The 24,109-nt window shown below is 43.4% G+C and overlaps 2 protein-coding genes across 4 annotated transcripts in view; one reads left to right on the top strand and one right to left on the bottom strand.

The window, feature by feature from the left end:
• Positions 1 to 21,047, top strand: OIT3 (oncoprotein induced transcript 3). The gene is made up of 9 exons (XM_079137108.1): positions 1 to 141; positions 3,626 to 4,000; positions 5,402 to 5,509; positions 7,936 to 8,058; positions 10,889 to 11,011; positions 12,303 to 12,463; positions 13,862 to 14,277; positions 18,939 to 19,038; positions 20,873 to 21,047. Exons 1-9 carry the CDS (start codon positions 81 to 83, stop codon positions 21,044 to 21,046), a joined length of 1,641 nt encoding a protein of 546 aa, XP_078993234.1. The 5' UTR covers positions 1 to 80; the 3' UTR covers position 21,047.
• Positions 20,993 to 24,109, bottom strand: part of PLA2G12B (phospholipase A2 group XIIB) — a 29,333-nt gene continuing 26,216 nt past the window's right edge. For 2 of the 3 annotated variants that reach the window (XM_079137133.1, XM_079137135.1), the window contains exon 4: positions 20,993 to 23,579. In XM_079137133.1, the coding sequence (XP_078993259.1) occupies positions 23,458 to 23,579 (122 nt within the window). In that variant the 3' untranslated portion in view covers positions 20,993 to 23,457. The remainder of the gene's footprint in view (positions 23,580 to 24,109) is intronic. The other variant, XM_079137134.1, reaches the window with a different exon arrangement.

Genomic DNA, 24,109 nt, shown 5'->3' with positions numbered 1-24,109 from the left:
AAAAGCAATTGAAAAGGGGACAAAGGAAAACTGGTACTAAGAGGACTTTCCAGTCTGTTTCTGGCGGTGAGTCCAGAAAGATGCCTCAGGTTCCGCTGTTCACCTGCCTCTTCATTACGGTCACCCCACTATCATCCCTGGGTGAGTCTGGTGTCAAGAACTTGGCACAATGTACTTGTCGTTGTTACAATTTGCTATTTTGTAAGGATTGTTAAGAAATAGGTTCCAGCAGTTTAAATACTGTTTCTAGATTCATGTCAGAAAAGTCACTCATAATTTATGAAACTTTACATGTTCCTTTAGCCTCTTGCCTGGGTACCCAGAATTCCCATGAGCCTGCGGTCTCCAACACCTTTCCATGAACTAATTATTTACTGGAGTATATGAAAGAGAAATTGTAACCTTTTTGTATTCTAGGCACTTTTCCAGTTCGAACTTTAAGAGTAAAAAAAAAAAAAAAAAAAGATTTTTAGATTTAAGGATAAAATTTTCCTTTAACGAATGCAAGACACTAAATGCTCTGTGCTTTAAAGGGCACAGGTCTGGATAAAGCAAACTCATTAGTTTTGACCTTGGAAAATACTTGTGACTTTTTGCACAGACCAAGCACCTTTTAAACTCCCTCTGTCCTCAGACTTGGCTCCAAATTAGCCAACTAGGCAAGGGAAGGTCTCAGTTCCAGCTACTAACAGATTTCTCCCTTATTTCTTTCTCCAACACATGAGTTCTAACTGGAAGAGAGTGCAGGAGTTGGGATAGAGAGAAGCAACCTTGGCACTCTTGTGTAGCTCAGAATTCCACACTGATTTCTTTGAGGTCACTTGGGCTGTGCTCTGGCATCTTTAAGGATACACATTAAAAACTAGGTTTGAGCAAGTTAGCAAGTCCCTAAGCAACTTAGTGGACCCTGTCTAAAAATAAAAAATAAAAAAGGCTGGGGATGTGGCTCAGTGGTAAAGCAACCCTGGGTTCAATCCCCAGTACAAAAAAAAAAAAAAAAAAAAAAAGAGAGAGAGAGATTAGGTTTGAGACCTTAAGGAGGCATGGAAATTGAATGTAGTGCAGTATCCTGGGTGGGATCCTGGGGCAGGCAAAGATGTAGGTAGAAACTAAGAAAATATGAAAAAAAATGTGGACTTGAGTTAATAACTTCTCAGTGATTCTTTTACAATGGCAAAGACACCACACCACGTGTGTGTATAATGTATGTGTGAGGGGAAACTGGTTGCGGTGTGTGGGGGAACTCTTCTCAATTATTCTGTAAATCCAAAACTGTCCCCCAAAATAGACTTGAGCCACCTGTCGTTCAACACCTGTATATTCTGTCAGTAACTAACCAAGAGTTGCTCAGGCCTGAGGGGCGCCCTCCCAGCGCCTCCCTCGGGCCTTTCCTTCCACTCTTCGGGTTTACTCTCCTCGGGCAGCTCCCACGTCCTCCCGTTATCCCCACACCCTTTCCAGATCCCCGACCCCCACCCCCAGCGCTTCTAGGATGTTGGACTCAATGCCAGAAGCCAGGGGTAGGGGGGACCTTTGGGGCTGCGGTGGGCGCTTGCCCTGCAGGAGAGGGGAAGCGACAGACGACAGGGCGAGAGAGGAGAGGCTGGAAGGAGAGGGGAGGGGAAGGAGAAGCCGCAGGGACCAGTGGGGCCTGGGAGGGAGGGAGGGAGAGGGACGGAGGGCAAGGGCTTCCCGACGGCGCTGGGGGACGGTTTCTGGCCCCTCGGTGCCCTCCGCGCCGCGGCGCCTCCTGCGTCCGGGAGAAGCGCGGGGTCGCGACCCCGGGCCTCAACCCCCTGGCGGGAGGCAGCCCGGCTGCCCTTCGGGAGGCATTCCCGTCGAGGAGTCTTCACCCCATCGAGGATCAGTGTGCAAAATACTGATTCTGGCCCCGAATTGAGGCTGAAAACGGGGTTTAACACCAGCGGCCAGATTATTAAAGGACTGAATTATGGCCTTCGAGGGGGATGGAAGCGTTCGACGTCAGCATGTGCGCAGTGATCTGGGCGCGGCGGCGCTCGCCCGACGGCAGGTTCGAGGCCAGCCTCCGCAAGTTAGCGAGGCCGTGTCTTAAAATAAAAAATAAGAAAGGAGAGGGCTGGAGATGCAGCGCAGTGGTAGAGCGCCCCTGGGTTCAATCCCCAGTTTGAAAACAAAACACCCAAACCGAGCAAGATAGATAAATAGATGTTATTTTGCAGGGGTTGTGGGTAAATTTCTCTTCATGCCCCAATTCCCTGCAACTGGCGAGGAAGTGAACTTTTAACAGCGCAGGAACTCACAGCTAACTTTAAGGGAAAACTTTATAAATCATGGAATAGTCATTATGAGAACTTCTGTAGAAGCCATTAAAAGTTGAGTGTCTAACCATTTCTTATAAAATTACAGCGAGGGAAGTGAGCGAGATATTTCTATGAATTTGTAATCACCTGTGAAATTGCTCTGGAAATCTTGCTTGGCAAGAGAGCAGGCCAAAAGAAGGGAAGAGGATTGAATTGAACCCAGGACCTTCTGCATGCTAGGCAAAGGGCTCCACCACCAAGCTACACTCTTAGCCCCACTGTTTTTTCACGTGTATTGTCTTTTTTTTTTTTTTTTTTTTTTTTTTTTTTTAAAGAAGAGAGTCTGAGGACAATTCTTCCCCTCCAGGGACATTAAACTACAGTCTAGGGCTCTGTCGAAATACCTCAGGGACATTTTAAAAGAAGGTTGTTCCTGCCATCTGCCACTCTGTGAATGTGTTATTTCCAAAAAATGCAATATCCCACTTATTTTTTGTCCCAAACTGTCATATTATCTCTGGGAATCACTTGCCAGTACACTGTGTATTTTAGAGCAGCTGATATGTGCCTGAGGCCTTTTCCTTTTCAGTGGAATAAGCTTAACACATTCTTTATCAAGTCAAATCTCCACTAATGCAAAATTCTATCTATAATCTTCTTTACACATGGCCATCCAAATTTTTGGTTTGTTTGTTTTAATTTCCAAAGAACACTGTGATACGGCCTCTCCCATGACTGAATAGCAGAACTGAAATGTGCTTTCCCATAACTGTTTGTTATTGTAATAAAACACCTAATTCCTCTTCCATAAGGCAGTTCCAGATTTTAAAAAACTGATGTCTTCTTCAGTCTTCTTTTTTCCCCACACTGTAGTCCTCAGCTTCTTCTCCAGTGACTAATGTTTAGGCCCTCTTCTAGAACTGTTCTACTTCCTCTGGACAAATTAGTCAATTACTTTCATTTAAAAAAGAAAGAAAGAAAACGACCTCCAGATGTGAACACAGTTCTCAAAATGTGGTCTTCCCAGGGCAAAGTTCACTGAGTAGAATCCCACCCTGCCCCATGGGAGTGACTATCCTTCCCTCAAATGATGACTGGATAAAAAGCAGAGTTTGATCTAACACTTAGCCTTACCTGGGTTTGAAATAATGTTACAAATCTATAAATGTATGAAGCGTGTTTAACTCCAGTGGAGGAATCTTAAACAGCTACTTTCAGGGACTTCAGACCATTTTTTTCTTGAAATTAAAAAAGTCAAAATGTGAGTCTAGGAAGGTGGACTCGGGCTGTCGAGGTGACCTGAAACATCAGCAGGTGGCTCTGAGTGCCCTCTCCCTTTCCAGCCCTCGATCCTTGTTCTGCTTACATCAGTCTGAATGAGCCCTGGAGGAACACAGACCATGAGCTTGATGAGTCTCAAGGTCCACCTCTGTGTGACAACCACGTGGATGGGGAGTGGTACCGCTTCACAGGCATGGCAGGGGATGCCATGCCCACCTTCTGCATACCAGAGAACCACTGTGGGACACACGCACCCGTCTGGCTCAATGGGAGCCACCCGCTACCAGGCGATGGCATCGTGCAACGCCAGGCCTGTGCCAGCTTCAAAGGAAACTGCTGCCTCTGGAACACCACTGTGGAGGTCAAGGCTTGCTCTGGGGGCTACTATGTGTATCGTCTGGCCAAGCCCAGCGTCTGCTTCCATGTCTACTGCGGGCGTGAGTACTGCCTGTGCGCCTTCCTCCCCAACAAGGCCACGGTAGAGTCAAAGAGAAAGGTGCCACAGGAAGCCCAGTTATGGTGACAGCAGTGTCTAAAACTGAACAATACTGATCTGAGATCCAGGATCCCCCCAGACTGTGACTTTCCTTCCTCCTCCCTTCCCTTCCTTTAGAGACAAAGCCTCTCTAAGTATCCAGACTGGTCCCAAATTTACAGTCCTCCTGCCTCAGCCTCCTGAGTTGCTGGGATTATAGGAATCTGCCACAGAGCCTGGCCAGACTGCGATTTTTGAGATCTAGTCCTAGAATCTTTGAAAAATTCCTGAAAGAAATAGGAAGGGAAAGGAACCATGACTTTGAACTGTTCTGGTTTGTCTTTTATTCCATTCAAAAAAGACGTTAGAAAATGAAATGTTGAGTTAGGTCCTTTGTGAGTATGGAGGACCCTTTTTTTTTTTTTGCTGTGCTGGGGATCAAACTCAGGACCTTGTGCTTCCAAGGCAAGCACTCTACCAACTGAGCTATCTCCCCAGCCCTGGAGGACCCTTTTAAAGGTGTCTGTATAGATCAACTGATCAGTAGACAGATAGATGTTCAGACCTCCAATTGGCAGCATTGTACTTAGTGAGCATCCATTGATTTGTTAAAATGATAAATAATAGAAAGAAGCCTCTTGAGGTCAGTAATGTTTTAGTGGGAAGAAGCCACTTAAGGTCAGTAATATTTTTAGGTGAATTTCTGTATTAATACTATCAAATCTGTGTACTTTTTACAAGTTTGTTGTGCTGGGGGATGGACCAGGGGCCTTGCACATACTAGGCAAGCACTCTACCACTACACCCCAGCCCCATATAGGTTTTTAAAAGTACAGAGTAGGACTTAATATTTACTTGGCCTATAACTCATGTTCGGTGGCATTTCGGATTTACAGAAAACCTATGGCCACCCACGGGCCTGTCTAAAATTGGGAGTCGATCTAAATGACGGAAGATGCCCTGAGCACCTTTCCTTTGGGTTATGAGAACCCCGAGCCAGGAGAACTTCCTTGATGGTGGCTGGGCACTTGTGCCGGGTGACTGCACTCAAGAGACTCCTTCAAGAGTGAGTGTGCTCTGGTGGTGGCGCACGCCTGTTATCCCAGCAGCTCGGGAGGCTGAGGCAGGAGGATCAAAAGTTCAAAGCCAGTCTCAGCAACTTAGAGAGGACCTAAAGCAACTTAGAAAGACCCTGTCTCTAAATAAAATATTAAAAAGGGCTGGGGATGTGGCTCAGTGGTAAAGCACCTGTGGGTTCAATTCCTTGCATCAAAGAGAGAGAGAGAGAGAAAGATCTAGAGAGAGAGGAAGAGTGTGTGTTCCAGTCTTCACCTCTCACAAGAGTGATTTTATCCTTCCATAGATTTTTACGACATCTGTGATGAGGACTGCAACGGCAGCTGCTTGGATACCAGCGAGTGCACGTGCTCTCCCGGAACCATGCTGGGCCCTGACGGCCAGACGTGCTTTGGTAAGAAACTGGACAGGAGGGAGACATGGCTACTAGGACTGAAGGGGTCAGTCAAAGTCTCTTCCTGCCTCAGAGCGCCAGCGTTTCCCAGGTAGTCTCTGAACACTTGCGACAGCATTTGCCTTTTTAGTTTTAAAGCTCAAACCAAATTGATGCTGTGATAGCAACAGTCTAGAACTAAGCAATAGAACTGGGCTCTCTGCATGTAGGCCTAGCTCATGTGGCTAAGTGGGACTTGAAATGTGGCTGGCGTGACCCAGGACTAAGGATCTAAATTTTAGTTTTATTTAATTTTAATTTAAAACTTATGCTTGATTTAGTCATTGGAAAACCAAAAATGTCTGGAACAACCTGAGTAACTATAAATTTTATCTGTATTTACTAACTATCAGTACAGATTGAATATTTCTGATGAAAATCCAGCATCCAATTTGAGATGTGCTATAAATTCATCTCAAAGTGTGTTCCAAAAAACTTGTATTATTTTCTTAAGTATGCTTCCAGGGTTTCTTCAGGCAGATATAAACATATAAATAAATATATGTTTGTTTATTGACCTTTTATTTTTACATCAAAGATGGCCTAGCATATACCCATCTCATCCTTAGCAGTGTGTCTTGGACATCTCTGCCAATTGAAGCCCTAAGTTCCTGCCTGGGGCCTGTGGGCTGCAGAGAGATCATGGATCATCTAAATTATAGGCAGATTTTCATGCTTATGTGCATATGTCAATTTTAGTTATTATTTAGTTTCCAGTTAAACATATCAATTTAAATTACTTATTTTAAATTATAGCTGGGTGTGGTAGTGCAACTCAGGAGGCTAAGACAGGAGGATTGAGGGTTCAGAGCCAGCCTCAGCAATTTAGCAAGGTCCTAAGCAACTCAGTGAGACCCTGTCTCTAAATAAAATATAAAAAGGGCTGCGGGTATGGCTCAGTGGTTAAGTGCCCCTGGTTTCAATCCCCAGTACCCACCCCTCAAAAAAATTACATAATTTTTTCAGGCAGAGAGAAGACTGTAAGAAAATAATATAACAGATACACCCATACCCAGATTTAAATTTTGCTTCCTTTTTAAAATCTAAGTACAGTTTTGCAAATAGAAGTCATTGCTCTCCATCCCAGTTTTCTCTCTCGCCCTCCAGGGGAAATCACGGTTTTGAAGTTAGCATACGTTCTTCTGGCCCCTGTGTTTTAGGTTTTCATCGTTTATGCTTGTCTGGACTGTATAGCATTGCTTGGTGTGTCCCTAGAATTCACATGAGAATGCTGCCTTGTGCCTTAGGGGAGATTTTCTCTGGGGTACACCTTAAGAAGTGAATTCATTGTGTAGAGTAACTGGCTGTAACAATCAACCCCAAGTGACAATGGCCTACATAAGTAGAAATTTAGTTCTTCCGCACATTAAAAAAATCAGTCCCAAGTTAAGTAGTCCAGGTTTGGAACAGAAGGTTCTAAGGAGCCGAAGCCCAGGTGTGGTCACATACTATACCCAGGGAAGATGCTGGCCTCTGCCCACACACTTTACAGGTCGTAGGAAGAAAGATGGGGCCTTGTTAAGATTCTCCTCTTCTGATTGTATGTTTCACATCTACAAGCTTTATGTGTTGGTTTGGTTTTGATTCTGCCTTCTCTTTTTAGACACTTATTTTGGTTAGTATTCTTTTATTTTATCTTTGGTAATTAAATAAAATACTTGTATCATAGATTTCTGAATTATTCTGTTATCTCTGGTTCAAAGTCTTCTGTTATTTTTTATTTTTATTTTTTGGAGGGGAGTGGGTAGCAGGTATTGAACTCAGGGGCACTTTTCCACTGAGCCACATCCCCAGCCCTATTTTGTATTTTATTTAGAGACAGGGTCTCACTGAATTGCTTAGTGACTCACTTTTGCTGAGGCTGGCTTTGAGCTCAGGATCCTCCTGCCTCAGCCTCCCCAGCAGCTGGGATGACAGGTGCGTACCACCATACCCAGTTAGAGGGCAATTCTGATCATGTTCTAACAAAAGACTCTCACAAAATATTTTATTGGGTATTTTCTTCTGCACTGAATTAAAACACAATTTCGTGATTTACAACAACTAGACTTATAAGTCTGTATTTATTTAGCAGCTTTTCAGGAACTCATGAGAAAAAGCGAGATCCATCAACACCAATTAGTAGGTGTATTCAGAACCAAACGCCACTTCATTTCCCACAGTTTTTCCATTAAGAGGAAGTAGTTGGCAAGTAATTAGACACCTTCCACTCAACAGAGGACAGGTGAACCCACGACTTGGTGGGGGAGACCGTGTTGACAGAAGTGATGATGGAGGACCACAGTGGGTGTCATGCCCTGAGGTGATGGTCCTGGAGATTCGGCTCGGGGGCTGGGGACCAGATCAATGGCTCGGCAGCATGGAAACGGTGCGCTTCTCTTCCGCAGATGAAAATGAATGTGAGCGCGACAACGGTGGCTGCAGTGAGATCTGCGTGAACCTCAAACACGCCTACCGCTGTGAGTGCGGGGCTGGCCGCGTGCTCGCCAAGGACCGCAAGACCTGTGAAGGTGAGAGCGGGCGAGGCCGCAGGGCGGGCGAGCTAGGCCGCTTACCCCCAGGGTGCCCACGATGTGGACGGAATTCAGTGACGATTTGATCTCCAGGATCCGACAGGAGGGGATTGTGCAAGAAAGCTACGTTTTTACCAGGGAACCTAAAATAGGGTATTTCGTGTTTCTCACACTTGAACGTGTCCATGAATTGCGTAGGGTTTTGTTCAAGTGTGATTCGGAAAGTCTGGGATACTGCATTTCTAAATAACTTCTAGGTGACACCTGTGCTCCCTCCAAAGAGCACACCTGGAGCAGCAAAGCAACCAGGCAGGCAGCACCAGGGGCTCCTAGGCTGCTTCTCAGCCTCCCGGCTGATGAGAACCCCGGGTCTCTACGCTCGTCCCTGCGGAGGCTCTGCCGCAGGCTAGGATGGGGTCTTCGCGTCCACGTATTTAACTTCCACAGGTGATCCTTACCGTCCAGGAATTTAGAAAATTGGTTTACATGAAGCCATTTCCCCCTGTGTGCTTTGTTTTTACTGAAGATGAATATGATTTTTGGAAATAAAAATTTTGTTTAATTTTAACAGCTGAGATGTACAGTTTATATGACAAAGTAACAAAAAATCCTAATGTATATCAAATAATCGAAATGAAAATTATCTATTATTATTTTTGTTTTTTAAATTGAAAATGATTATACATATTGATGGGATGCCATGTGATATTTTGATAATCTGCTTTGTGAACCTTAGAGACTTCCCTTCTCTAAGGCACGTTTACCTTTGTATATGATCACAGCTGAAATCTCATCACTTCTGCTTCTGTAAATCTGAATTCTCCAGACACTCTTAGCAGAGTGTGTGACGTTGATGTGGAGAGATAAATGACTGAGTTGCTATTATTTACAGAGGATATATGATTTGTCCCACAGAATAATCAAATTTGTAGATTAATAGAGCTGTGGTACTGCTTACATGAATTCATTTCATTCTTGTTACATTCAAAATGATAAAATACTAACCCAGAAGGAAAAATTATGACTGGTGCCCACAATTTATTTTTTGCAACAAGGTTTACTTATTAACTAAGGGAACATTAACTGAAATATTAAACTGCTATCCCTTATAACAAGACTAAATGTATTTAAAATTTTGTTGAATGAGGATAATGTCCTAAATTCTCCCTAAATCTTAATTATTTTATGCAATATTTTTGCATATTTGAATATTAATGAAATGGACCATGAGGAACATTTGTAATTATTCATGAGCACTTTATTGGAACTATTACAGTTAATCCTCTATAATCTTAAAAGCTAATAACCATAACTAAAAAATATTTTAGGGAAAGATAAAAATTATATATGAGTGACACTTCAGAATTAATATGCCTATTTGTAACCCTTACATTTTAGTGATAGTCTAGTGGGACTACTAAATAACTTTCTCTTTTAAAAAATGAACAACCTTTTTAAGTTTTAAAGTAATTTTTATTGTTTTATTTTATAATAAGAGTGTAGGAAAAATGTAGAGGAGTAAAAGGAAGATAATTAAAATGACCTACAATTCCCCTTGCTAGATATGTCCATTTTCAACATTTTGGTATATCCTCCTGAGAAACTTAAATTCTTTAAGGCAATTCAGATTTTCAGTTTATTTTGGCTTTGTATTTTTAGACCTGAAAGAATCCCAAGTGACTATTACAAATATTGAAACAATTCAGAGAAATAAAATGATTTGAGAGAGGTCATTTGGTCAGTGGTAGAGTACTTGCCTAGCATGTGTGAGGCCTTGAGTTCAATCCCCAGTACTGCAAAAATAAATAAGTAAAATATTAAAAATTGTTTAAAAATAGAAAAAAGGTCATTTTTTAGGAAAAATTCCTATAAATTTTGATTTTAATATAACATTTTATGCTTTCTTCTGCACTATTACATGTAGTTTCAGTTATTTCAAAAGCCCATAAATGGTGCTTATGTTCTTTTAAAATATGCAGATTTATAAATAGGTGATAACTAATACCTTTTAGATTTTTTTTTTGGGGTGCTGGGGATAGAACCCAGGGCCTTGTGCTTACAAGGCAAGCACTCTACCAACTGAGCTATCTCTCCAGCCCCCCTTTTAAATTTTTAAAATTATTTTTTAGTTGTAGATGGACACAATACCTCTATTTAATTTATTTATTTTTAATGTGGTGCTAAGGATCAAACCCAGTGCCTCACACATGCTAGGCAAGTGCTCTACCACTGAGCCACAACCCCAGCCCTACCTTTTAAGTTTTGTAAAGATTAATTCATTGCAAATTTATTCTCTCTATACAGTTTCACAAAAATTGAGTTATCCCAAGTTAATTTACTGATGTTCCAAGGAACTAATTTTTTTTTTCTTTTTTGGTAATGGAGATTGAACTCAGGGGCACTTGACCCACATTCCCAGCCATATTTCATATTTTATTTAGAGACAGGGTCTCACTGAGTTGCTTAGTGACTCACTTTTGCTGAAGCTGGCTTTGAACACCAGATCCTCCTGCCTCAGCCTCCTGAGCCACTGTAGTTCAATACTCAGGATTGAGCCTAACCCTAACCCTAACCCTAACCCTCACACATGCTAGGCAAGTGCTCTACTACTGAACTACTTTCCCAGCCCATAGACAAAACCAAACTGAAGGCTATTCTACAAAATTCCTGACCAGCTTGAGAGAGTAGAGCTGTGGATATTGGAAGATCGCTCTTTGTAGTTATAACATTTAATAAACATTTTTGTGTGGGCTTGCCTACATGTCTCAGTGCCAGACTTCTTAGGGAAGAGGATCACTAATGATTCCTTTCTCTGTTTCTACTGCAGACATTGAAGGATGCCATAATAACAATGGTGGCTGCAGCCATTCTTGCCTTGGGTCAGAGAAGGGCTACCAGTGCGAATGTCCTCGGGGCTTGGTGCTGTCTGAGGACAACCACACTTGCCAAGGTAGTACGCGGGCCTCTGCTCTGAGCTATACTTCCTCCTGCCCTGGACCCCCTCCCTCCCCCACAGTGTGTCAGATCCTCATCTTTCAGAACAACATCCTTTGAGCAATTGTGTGTTCCTGAGTCATCATTCCGGAATATTTCACAAGAGGAGATCTCTAGGAAAAGATTTCCCCAAAGCAAACTGTCCTGTGCTGTTTCTCTTTGATTTTCTCTTATTTCTGTGGCTAATAATACAACTACACATTTGAAGTGTAAGACATTAAGCAGTTCTCTTTTCTAACAGATAACATAGGCAAAGCTACGTTGAAGCCCCAGAGAGTGGGTTCTTCTCCCATCCACTGTTCTCTGAGAACCACTATCTGAAAATCTACTTCTTCATGTCCACAATATTAATTCACTAATCTAGCAAATATTTAATGAGTATCTATTTCTTATTTCTTTATATATTTCCCATTGTTCTGGTGTGTCCTCACATACTGGATTCTGATAGTACCCATTAAGTATCTGTAGAGTTTGGAAAAATGAACATGGAAATGTTAAGGAAAAGCAATCTTTTTAATATTAAGTTAAAGTGGAATTTACAGTCAGAGTTTATGGTTTACTGAGCAATGCAGGGACAATTTGGAAGCCTTTCCCAAGTACACTGTGTTTATTACCTCTGCTTTATGGGGCAATAATTTACAGTAAAATCAAAGCAGTGTCATTGTGTCATTTAAGCCTGTATCAAAGCAGTGCTTTTCTGTATTGCCAATAAATTGTGTTGGTGCTAAAAGTTAACACTCTAGATGTTTCACTTTATGGAGTTATGCTAGCCACATTTTGAACCAAATGTTTGCTGAGCTGACACTCAAATATGATAGTTTCTATTTTGAAGAGCAGTATATTTGAAAAGCATTATTTGTCCATAATCTTGGGAATTAAGAATTCTGGTTTTATTCACCAACTTGTTTTGAACCTCATTAATTTCAGAGCAGTTTATATGAGGGAGAAATTGTTTTCCCCAGAAACCTTCCTTATCTTTTCTCCCAATTCAAGTTTCAGTTTTTTGTTTTGTTGTACTAGGAATTGAACCCAGAGGTACTTAACTACTGAGCCACATCTCCAGCCCTTCTATGTTTTATTTTTTTGAGACACGGTCTTGCTAAGTTGCTTAGATCCTTGCTAAGCTGCTGAGGCTGACTTTGAACTCTCGATCCTCCTGTCTCACCCTCCCAAGCTTCTGGTATTACAGACGTGCATCACCTCGCCCCACTGGGTCGCAGTTTTAACAGTAGCCCTCTTTCATGCAGTCCCTGTGTTGTGCAAGTCAAGTGCTATTGAAGTGAGTGTCCCCAGGGAGCTGGTTGGTGGCCTGGAGCTCTTCCTGACCAACACCTCCTGCCGAGGAGTGTCCAACGGCACCCACGTCAACATCGTCTTCTCCCTCAAGACGTGTGGCACGGTGGTCGATGTAGGTTCCCCCTGTGGGCATTTGGGAAAATATCAAAAGCCAGTTTCTTGGGAGGTGGTTGTCAGAGCTATGCAGTACGACTTGTCATAGATGAGCTATCTCCACAAAAAAGAACCGAGCTCTAAACATCGATGTTGTTCAGTTCATAAACACATTATCAAACGTGCTGTGGAGCTGTCATGCTGAGGATTGGAATTAGGAATTCTGCCCTTCCTGTTCTCACACAGCCCTCTGTCTCCCATCCATGCAGATATTTCCCTGCATGCACCAGCACCAGTGGTACTAGGGGCCTGGCTCTGTCCCCTCTGAGCAGTCATTTTATTTGAAGAAAGTGACTAATTGAGATGATGGTGTATTTGTGATGAAGTGAATGAGTTCAAATATTGAAGCAGGTGGAGGTAAAAAGGTTTCTACCGGGCTGAGGCTATAGCTCAGTGGTAGAGCGCTTGCCTAGCACATGTGAGGCACTGGGTTCGATCCTCAGCACCACACAAAAATAAACAAATAAACCAAAGGCATTCTGTCCATATTACAACTACAATTTTTTTAAAAAAAGGTTTATACTTTCATCCAAAAATTTCACACAGCCCCCTGCCGGACAGTCTGAGGGGTATTGAGATAAGATGCCTGTCTGGTAGGAACTTGCACCACGACCCTGAGATGACAACACATAAAATATAAATAAGAGATGAACCATGAGACAGAAGACAGGGCCTCTAGGAGCTCAGTAAAGGAACAAGTGGGACTTGGATCAGGGTGGAAATGTGTGCAGGACTCGCACATAAGCAGAGGACAAGCAGGAGGCTTTTAGATGGGAACAAACGAGGAGAGTCAGAGAGGGGAGTATTCAGGCCTGTGCCGAGGTGAATGGGCGTGCTGCCTGCCTGGCAAGGCGTTCATGCTGGTGGTCCCACTTTAGGCAGGTTGTGTGGATTCTTTCTGTGGATAATAAAGGAGATGCCACATGATAGGCTGGCCCCACTCTGGTGCACAGCAGAGCAGACAGCATTGGAGATAAAAAGCTGGAAATCATCTGCACCGAGTGAGTGCTGACCCAGGTTGTGCTTGCAGCTGGATTGCCAGGTCCAGAACTCCTGAAAAAATAACTCACAGACGCCATCCTTTTCTAAAATACCAGAGCTTGGAATTTGCTGAATGCACACGGATCAGGTTTTATGAGCAATGCTCCAAAAGAACGTTGGGTTGACCAAGCAGTAGTACGTGAAATTCTTACCGTCAGGTTGTCTCACTAATACGGCAACAAAAAATCGATCCTCCAGCTTAGGCCACCAAACTGTTTTGATGTAAACAGATGTTTGGAGAAAGTTATGTGAGGAGGGGGTAAGCTCTGCAGAAATAAACAAAATCTCTTCCTCTCCTTGCCCTGGCCTGGCTCAGGTGGTGAATGACAAAATCGTGGCCAGCAACCTGGTGACAGGTCTACCCAAGCAGACCCCAGGCAGTAGTGGGGACATCATCATACGGACCAGCAAACTGCTGATCCCGGTGACCTGCGAGTTCCCGCGCCTGTACACCATTTCTGAAGGATACGTTCCCAACCTTCGAAACGCCCCGCTGGAAATCATGGGTCGGAATCATGGCATCTTCCCGTTCACCCTGGAGATCTTCAAGGACAATGAGTTTGTAGAGTCATACCGGGAAGCTTTGCCCACCCTCAAACTTCGCGACTCCCTCTACTTTGGCATTGAGCCCCTGGTGCACGTGAGCGGCCTGGAGAGCCTGGTGGAGAGCTGCTTTGCCACCCCCACTGCCAAGGTCGACGAGATCCTCAAGTACTACCTGATCCAGGACGGGTAACTGTGCTGCTCCTGCCGCTTCCTTAGTCCCAGCACATCACCCGCCCCGAGATCGAGGGCATGCACAGTCAGTTCTTAAGGCCGCACGGGGCTCTTACCTGCCTTTTATTAGTTCAGGAGCTGTTTATTAATATCTGGGAGGTAAAGACATGTGAGGGAGAGGAGAGTTAAAAATGATATTGGGCACAGGGTCTCACGCCTGTATTCCTAGCGACTTGGGAGGCTGAGGCAGGAGGTTCACAGGTTCAAGGCCAGCCTCAGTACTTAGCAAGGCCCTGTCTCAAAATTGAAAATAAAGAGGGCTGGGGATGTGGCTCAGTGGTAAAGTACCTCAAGTTCAATGCCAAGTACAAAAAAAAAAAAAAAAAAAAAAAGAGTCCAAAGTGACTAACTGGTACCATTAAATCAAGACAAAAGACATACTCAGAAAAGCAGATTTGAGATATAAATATTGAATTTGATCAAACAAAATAGTATACTGAATAATATTACATTTTGAATACTTGCAGGATACCTAGGAAGGGAAGGTCAGTGGGCAGTTGGATATGTGTATCAGGCTCAGGAACAAGGTCAAGACTAGAAGTAAGACAGGAAGCAGCTCCGTTTATAGCTGGAACTGCGGGATCAGAGAAGGCCCGGGTGTGTGAGGTGGGGCTGAGCCTGTTCAGGCACCTGAGGTCACGTGGACAAGGGGAAGTGAGGCTGACACAGGAACCGGGAAGTTTTGACCCAATGACAAAAGAAATTAAATGAGACCCAAGAATTTGAGGAGTTTTCACTCCAGGAGAGGGGAAACAGCACTAAGGGAGGGAAAATTCAGGCCACCTGTTAACAAAGGAAGGGACTGGCCTTTTGTGAAATAGCTGAGCTGAAAGCTCCTTGGAGCCAGCTTGGTGCCACCCTACACCTGGTCCCTATGGTTAGTTTAAGAATAGGAGGGTGAGAAAAGACATATTCCATACACTGTAAGGCGGGGAGTGGAACAGGTTATGAATTCAGGCCTGCCAGTGCATCCGCCATTTTGCCCCCGTTCTGGTCCTTGCCTGTCTCAAAGCAGCAAGTTAGACTACTCTTTTAATAAGTTTGATACTGAAGAAGAGAGAAGAAGTACTTGGTAGGTTTTAGGAGAAGAAAAGATTTCCATGGAATCTCCTGAGGATCCCCTGACTGAGTTCTGTAGGTGCGTTAAGGTATCATTGAAAATTCCAATTGCTTACATTCCCCAGAAAATTACAATCACACCCCAAACTCAGAGTGTTGTCTCTTGAGTTTCTTCCTCTTTCTAAATGTCAGTCGGGACAAGTCCCACACAAGGTCAGGAGCTGCTGCGGCCCAGCCTGGGAAGGGTCCAGTGAGAGCCACTCCAGTGTGCCTTGGGTTTTTCCCTTTGCTGATGGGCCTGCAGACCCTTGGAAATTTCTAGTTTGCTTTAGCAAACGCTCACCACAGCCTTCACCTTCTGCTGTCAATCCCTTACACAGTGATTTTTCAACCCTTGATGCTGTTTAGGATCAACTGGGAAACTTTTTTAAAAAAAGCAATGCCCAGGGCTGGGGATATAGCTCAGTTGTGGACCAGGAAAATGGCTTCCTAAACCCTCCTCACAAACCTCGGCTCCAGGAAGCCCCCTGGGAATCCACTGGACAGGAAAATATGATCTCATCACAGCCCTCCTGAAAACCTTTCAATGGCTCCTTCTTACCCTTGGTGGGTAAATTCAGCTGTTTTCCAGGAGGGCTTTCAGCCTCAGATTGTCATCGACTCATTTTCACAGTAGGGAAAATCCATCATTCTGAGCAGCTTTGGGAGGTCAGTCACAGCGGGGGCTGTAATGGAGGGGCTCCGTAGCCCTTTGGATTTTTAGTCACAGTGAAGTAATTTCCAGAATTTTAAAAATGAAAAGCAGAAGCATCATTTTCTTTCTCTCTCTCTCCCTCCCTCCCTCTCTCTGTCACATACTTAGTGCTGATTAAGGATGACTTTTGCTCCTTTTTAATTTTTTTTTTACTGCCTTAATGGAGTATTCTTCAACTATAGTAAGTGAAGACACTTGAAGTGTGCGGTTTGCTGGTTCCAGCATAAACACTGCAAAATCAGCCCTGTAATTAAGATCATGAACAATTCTCTCACCCTAAATGTTTTCTCCTGCCCCTCATATGTACTTTTTAAGAAAGTATATAATCATAACTCATGTACTGGAAACGAGTACCCTGCAGTCTCAACAATGCCTGTGAAATTTGCTTGTATATTTGTTATTCAGACTTTTTGTTTTATATAGTTCTAAGACTCTGCCCTATTTATTTTTCTAGCCATTAGAACATATAAGGGAGGAAAAATAAATAAATATATATAGCAAAAGAAAAAGGCATATGCAAGAACTGAAAACCACAGGTGTGCGGGCCTGTTTTGTGGGCAGGTGAATAGCACCAGCACAGGGATGAGAGGGATAGACAGGGAGATAACCCTACTCAGCAGGGCTGCGGCCCTCAGCTCTGACCTGGGCCTTCTCCAATTTCTGCTCCTGCCAGATGGAGTTACTAGCAATTCAAACTGGAGTTCCTTGTCGCGTCCTGATGTGGCATGTACTGTTTCCTATGCCTGAAATCTTCTTCCCACCTTTTTTTCTATCTCATTCTTTCTGGCCCTTCAAGGTTGAGCCAGGTTTACTTCCTCCTTGAAGCCTTCCCTGATCTGTCCCACGGTGATCTAAAAGCCCTCTTTCCTTTTCCTTCTTCCTCAGTGCTTAGCAGAATTGGGGTGGGGGGGGGCATCATTAAATATTCGTTAAGAGAATTATAAATGAGCATACCAGTAATTGGGACTAGGCTGCAATCTTAAAATAAACATAATACACTTTACTTGTATCCATAAATTATTTGATTATTCATTTAAAAAATTATTCATTGCCTTTAGCTTAAATTTAAATCAGGCTGGAACACATCCAATGCGCTTCCCACTGGTTTCAGTTGGTATACCCTCTGGAATGCAAAACAATTTAACGCTAGTCTAAGAAAAATATAATTAGAAAGTGAATTTCAGAAAAAGAAGCATTGGATTCTAAAGACAAGTGTTGAACAACATTTTGGTAAATAATTATTTTGGCTTCTCCTATATCATTTTCTTTTAGGATATGAACTTGGAATCGTCAGAACTAGCATTGTCTAATCACAGCAAACATAAGAGTCCAAATTTGTCCTGGATTCTATTCTGTGATGTTATCTTATAATAACCTTTTTTGCCTCATTTTCTCTTTTAAAGAAGAATAATAGTATTTTAGATAGACAAATGGAAAATGCTGAGGGCATTACATGAAAATCATGATTTTAATATTGTTACTATTGTTAGCCTAGATACCCAGATACTAGGCTAGCATGGATTTCTTTTTTTTTTTTTTTAAGTACTGGGAAATGAACACAGGGGCTCTTTACCACTAAGCTACATCCCCAAACCTTTTTATTTACTTATTTTTATTTTTATTTTGAGACAGCGTCTTGCTAAGTTGCTCAGGGCCTCACTAAATTGTTGAGGCTGGCCACAAACGTGATCCTCCTGCCTCAGCCTCCCAAGTCTTTGGGATTATAGGCCTGTGCCACTATGCCTGGCAATATTACTCTTTTTTATTTTTATTTTTTGTGGTGCTGGGAATCAAACCCAGTTCTTTGCACATGCTAGACAAGCACTCTGCCACTGAACTACAACCCCAGCCCCAGTATTGCTCATTTTTATATCCTCTGCAGCACCCAGCAGAGGGTCTTGCATGGATTAGGTGTGCAAACAATACTTATAACATAACTGGAAGATCATAGAAATTACTTTTACCTCAAGAAAGTAAAAATGAATAAATAGATACAAAAACCTCATTTCAGAGACTTTTGTTTCTGAGCCCCACTTTTTTATGGGCCTAGTATCAAATTATTAGACACCCATAAAAAGGCAATTACACCCAGGAAAAAAAGAGTCCCTTTAGCATTTAGAAGAGTACAAATAACACAAGGGTGACCCTTGACCTGTAGGAGAAAATGTTCATCTGAAACTAAAACCATGACGGTGGAGCATCAGTGATGTGTCTTTCCCCAGCTAAACCGGACGTGAACCCCAGACCCTGCCCCATTACAGCTTATCATTACATTCAGAAGAGGAATTGAAACAACTGGAGGTGAATGACTTCTCCCCAGTTATTCCCTAAGAAAGTTAAATATGTGCCCGTTCTTCAATGCTTGGATTGTGATATGTCCACTTTTGTATCCCCTTGGTGTCTATTAGGTGATCTGTAAATAGTTATTAAATCTAAGAATACTACAAAAAGTCAGAATTCCTGCAATATATTACAAATGAAAAGTCAGCCTTACCAGTCAAAGATCTTTTTGACACAAATGTTATTGACGTTGCTAATACTTAAACACATTAACCCGCAGGAAATGCTGGGGCCAGTTTGTAGGCTCATCAGACAAAGGTACGGTCAGACTCCCTCAGCCAGCAGCTGTGCCTGCAGACGCCTCCACAGGGAGGGAATTACATTTTCCTTCCTTAAAAAGCTTGAGTGCAGCCCAGCCCGCCCCACCCACTTTGCCTCTCTTTGGGCCAGATGAGTTGGACAGGGTAGTTTTTCCACCTCTGTGGAAACGATCAAGTCTTATGTGCTGTCGTCCTACTTTCAGCTGCGTCTCAGATGACTCCGTGAAGCAGTACTCATCCCGGGATCACCTAGCCAAGCACTTCCAGGTTCCGGTCTTCAAGTTTGTGGGCAAAGACCACAAGGTGAGCTGAACACTTTTTTTTATCCTGTCACCCCAGACCTGAGCCTCCTTCATGTGTCCCAGTGTGTTGACATTCTAGGAGCCCATGAATAGGATCTGCATGAACCCTGAGAAAATATAGTGAAACTGGCCACCAAGAAGCTTAACATCTCCATGCATGTCACAGGTGCCTTGCTCCCAAAAACTGTGCTGTTCAAAGAGAATATATCATAGGACTGGAATTTGAAATCTGTGTGGGCAGGTGTGGATGAAGAAGCCATTGTAGGGTTCAACTGCAGGCAAGTGATATGGACAGGAAACTCACAGAAAAGACAGTGAAATGGGAAGTGAAAATCGTACCTAAGATGCCAATTGTAAGACACCATGTAATTAAAAAAAATTTTTTTTAGTTGTAGATGGACACAATACCTTTATTTATTTATTTATTTATGGTACTGAGGATCAAACCCAGTGCCTCACACTTGCTAGGAAAGTGCTCTACCACTAAGTCATCCCCAGCCCTATTTTGTATCTTATTTAGAGACAGGGTTTCACTGAGTTGCTTAGCACCTTGCTTTTGCTGAGGCTGGCTTTGAACTCGAGATCCTCCTGCCTCAGCCTCCCCAGCTGCTGGAATTACAGGTGTACACCACTGCACCCAGCTGAAATTATAAAAATTACAAATTAAAACACTTGGACAGTTATAAGGAGAAGTATACAGTGGTCCTACAAATCGGCACACTTTCTGGAAAGTTATCTGATAATATGTAATTATAATAATTAAACCGTCATATTCTTTTATCTAAAAATTCTAATTCTGGCAGTTTCCTCAAAGACAAAACCAAACAAACAGGTTTATTGTGTTTGGAGAGCATCATTTTAAGGAAAGAAGGAAGTCCACAAACTAAGCTAAGGGCTGTGGTATATAAATTTAATTCAATATTAAACAGTTATTAAAATGATAAATGTGAAATATTTATGTGCATATTAAATACACACACACACGGATAAACTTTATAAGAGTTTATACCAAAAAGATTATACAGTGTAACAAAGTGGAAGTGTTTTTGTCATCTACAGTTATTGAAGTGTTTAAGACAGAGGGCCAGGCAAGGTGATGCATGCCTGTAACCCCAGCAGCTCTGGAGGCTGAGGCAGGAGGATCACAAGTTCAAGGCCAGCCTCAGTAACTTAGTGAGGCCCTAAGCAATTTAGGGGGACCCTTTTGCCCTGGGTTTAATCCACAATGTAAATTAATTAATTAAGTAAGTAAGTAAGGGACGTCAGAGGGTGACCTTTCTCGGGCTGCCTGTATGCGAGTCCCTGTGCTTTCCTGCGGCATCCGGCATCCGTCTTCCTGAAGGGCTGCTGAACTGACGGCAGACCCTCCTCGCCACCTCCTCTAGGCAGTGAGCCTCAGCAGCTTCTCATAGAGAAGACAGGTCACTACAGAGGCGCAGGGCCAGTGTTCTTCCCAGACCTCAACGTGCCCTGGCCAAACACAGAAGTTACAGGTGTGGGCTTTAAATCACCCACGTGACTCAAACTCCAGCTGCACCACATTATTAAATGTGTGAACTGGAAAAGTTCCTTATCCTAAGGATCAGTAAAACAGGGACGGTCACGTCCAGCTCAGAGTGTGCTGTTAGGACCGAGACGACGCTGGGGACATCGAGTGCTGTGTCAGGCTCCCCTGGGTGCCCACAGGGACATCTGTTCTTCTTTTGGGGGGCGGGGTGCAGGGGATTGAACCCAGGGCCTTGTGGCTCACAAGGCAAGCGCCCTACCACCTGAGCTACATCCCCAGTCCTAGCACTGGAATCTGTTTTTAATGAGGCTCATTATCACCTTTTCAGGAGGTGTTCCTGCACTGCCGGGTTCTGGTCTGCGGGATGCTGGACCAGCGTTCCCGTTGTGCCCAGGGTTGCCACCGGCGAGTGCGGCGCTCGACAGAGGAAGGAGAGGACGCTGCGGGCCTGCAGAGCCACATGCTTTCCGGTGGCCCTATCCGCATCGACTGGGAGGACTAGTTGGTTGCAATACCTGAGTCCCTGCCTTGGGCTACTCTCCTTTCTGGAACTTCTCCCCACAACCTCTAAGAACATCCCAGAACCTCCTAGAACACCTGCCTGCTTTAAACCGGGTACTGTGGGTTTACACAGACTCCCAGAAGGACTCGCTAATTCTGGTTCATTGGGTCGGAAGAGGTCACAGTGCTGCTGACCAGCTGCCTGGGTGGGGCTTCAGCTTCCTAATGTAGAAGGCTCAGCAGTCACACGGAAGGCTCCTCCCATCCCTTCCGTTTCTTTCCCACAATTAAATAACTCATGTATGACGCAATAGGGCACTAAAATCAGAACCTGGGTATGATGTTTGGAGTTAGAAGCCTAAAAGAAACTAAATCGTTACTAAAAGTATGTCCTAAATACTGAGACTCCCTAAATATGTAAAAATAATTATACCCTGAAAACTCAATTCAAATAGACTTCAAATAGAATAGAGGATTTGGAAGCTCATCAATAAAACAATGTGTAATAAGAACATGCTATTTGGTTTTTCTCTTGCATAATATTTTCTTTTTGATGTTTTATATTGCCTTAAGTGAAATATTTTTACTTAATAGATATTAATAAATTCACCAACAGGCATTGAAGTGGTTTGGTAACTGAACTATAAACAAAATTAGTTTAGTATCAAATGTCCTGAGAATTGGTATTCTATGCCCTTAGGTCAGTAAGGCAATAGAAAAAGGTATAAAATTATATCATACTCTATTTCATAGGTGCTTAATCAATTTTATTGAAATAAACATCATAAACTACAAAGATAAATGTTATCTACATCAAATCCACTTTCTTGATATGTCACCTAATATTATGACTTTTTATGTTAAGATCAAGAAAAGTGTTTGTTCTTTTTCTTTTTAAAAGAAGCTACAATTGGGCTGGGGTTGTGGCTCAGTGGTAGACTGCTTGCCTAGTATGTGTGAGGCACTGAGTTACATCCTCAGCACCACAAATAAATAAATTAAAGGTATGGTGTCTGTCTGCAACTAAAAAAATTTTTTTAAATTAGGTACAGTTGACAATTCTTAATGGAGCTGGTAGAAATAACAAAAGGAGTAAAATGACTTGTAACAGAGGCAGGCAACCTTTCCTCTCAGGGGACACTTGGTAAATAAATGTTTTAGGTGCTCTGGGTTCTTTGTCACAAATACTGGGTTCTGTGGTTACATTGCAAGAGCAGCAATAGACAAATACAACACAGGCTTAAGCCAGGTGAGTGTGCTGTGTTCTGAAAGGCTGTAAAAAAGCAGGCTTTGAGTACAGTGTGGTAGCACACTCCCATAAACCCCAGCTATCGGGAGGCTGAGGCAGGAGGATCCTAAGTTCAAGGCCAGCCTGGGCCACTGAGATCCTGTCCCAAAATAAAAAAATTTAATTAAGGGATGGGAATGTTGCTCAGAGCTAGAGCACTTGCCTAGCATGCAAAAGGCCCTGGGTTTGATCCTCATCACTGGACAAACAAACACACACAAAAACAAAACAACAATAACAAAAAACAGGGATGGACTGGATTTGGCCTGTGGGACTTACTTTGTTGACCAATTCCTGATCTAGATTAGTGGTCCTCCTCGGGCATCAAAATCACCTGGGGAGCCCTTGTAACCTGCCAGTGTGGGGGCATCCGCACCCCAGGCTTTTTGGCTTGATTTTAATCCAGTCACAGCTGGGAGCTCCCGACTACAGGTGGCAGGGACTTCCCTCAGTTCTTACCAGGTGCAACTCAGACCTAACCGCACTTAACATCCGGGGATACCACAGGGGCAGGCCACTAGGACAGACTGGCACCTCAAAGCTCTACTTCCAGCGGGCCTTGATCAGGTAAGCCTCTGGCCCTGTCCCCTGTTTCAATCTCTTCAGCACTAGTGGAAATCACTGTTGTCATAGAGGAACTTACCTGATCTGTTCTCTTCTAAGTGAAATGGAAAGATAAGCGACAATGGAATTCATTCATCTCTATTCAAATTTTCTAAAAAGTACACTTTATTAAACATGAGGTGCTTGCTGGCAACTGAAACATGGGCCAGAGGAAAGTCATTGCTTTGCAACTGGTTGGACTCCCCAGAATTTCACATATGAAAGTCATGATCAGGTCCAGAGATAGGAGAGCTTGCTTGTAGTTTCATCTTTAAGCTGAGAACTGAATTTCCAGGCACACGTGCCTCGGCTGCGAGACCAGAGTTCAAGTGAAGTACAGCCTTCAGTCTCTCCACATCGCTTTCTCAACTTCCCTCAAGTGATTCAACTTGCTGTTTCCTTTCTCCTGCTTTATGGTATCCAAACTGGTGGAAGAAAGGCTGACACACATCTGCCGCGTCAGCATCTCTGAGACTGACGGCTGTGATGTCACTCAGAACCAGGAAGGAATCGCCTCATCCTCATAATTCTTCCTTCTCCTCTTCTGCACAGATGCACGCTGCCCGTTGGCTATTCATAAAGGGTCGGCAGCCCAAGGTCCATACGGTATTGAACACGGTGTCAGCCAGAGAATCACAGGCTACTTGAAAAAGAAGAAGAGATATATAAAGGTGAACACAGAGGACTCTCCCTAGTGGTATCATTGTGAGGAGACAGCAGGTTTTCAAGGATGACATGATACCCAGAGCAAGCAGGAGTGGGGCCAGTCATCCGAATACAGAATTAAAAGGAAAAGCACGCATTTAAGACAGACTTTTTACAGAAAAACTACCATCCAATCCAATAAAGTAGAAAACACTTTGAGGTGCCTTTCATTTGTGGGACCCCCTGATCTAAATAGTGGCGAGTAATCAGAATCTCCGTTCCTGCTCAGTTCACCGTCTCACAGGATACTCCCCCATGACACTACCACCGTTCCCTGCAGCTTTCCCTGTTCAGGTACACTCAGTCATTCCCTGATCGAAAAACACTTGAGTGTGACACGCCGGTCAGCCATTCTCTTAGGTGCCAGGGGTGCAGAGACAAAAGGCATCATCCCCAACTCAGGGACCCCACCAGGCGGTGGACAGGATGGGCAGGTCCACAGGGAGTTCCACTGCACCATGACGACAG

This window comes from Sciurus vulgaris (genome assembly GCF_902686455.1).
Source record: "Sciurus vulgaris genome assembly, chromosome: 4".
Classification (NCBI taxonomy): Eukaryota; Metazoa; Chordata; class Mammalia; order Rodentia; family Sciuridae; genus Sciurus; species Sciurus vulgaris.
This window is presented reverse-complemented; position numbering and strand designations above follow the sequence as displayed.

Bases quoted from the DNA above. Each gene is read 5' to 3' on its own strand.
- OIT3 (XM_079137108.1), top strand. From the start codon at position 81: ATGCCTCAGGTTCCGCTGTTCACCTGCCTCTTCATTACGGTCACCCCA. The intron at 8,059-10,888 runs GTGAGAGCGGGC...TTTCTACTGCAG, and splicing joins GGACCGCAAGACCTGTGAAG to ACATTGAAGGATGCCATAAT. The intron at 19,039-20,872 runs GTGAGCTGAACA...TCACCTTTTCAG, and splicing joins TTGTGGGCAAAGACCACAAG to GAGGTGTTCCTGCACTGCCG.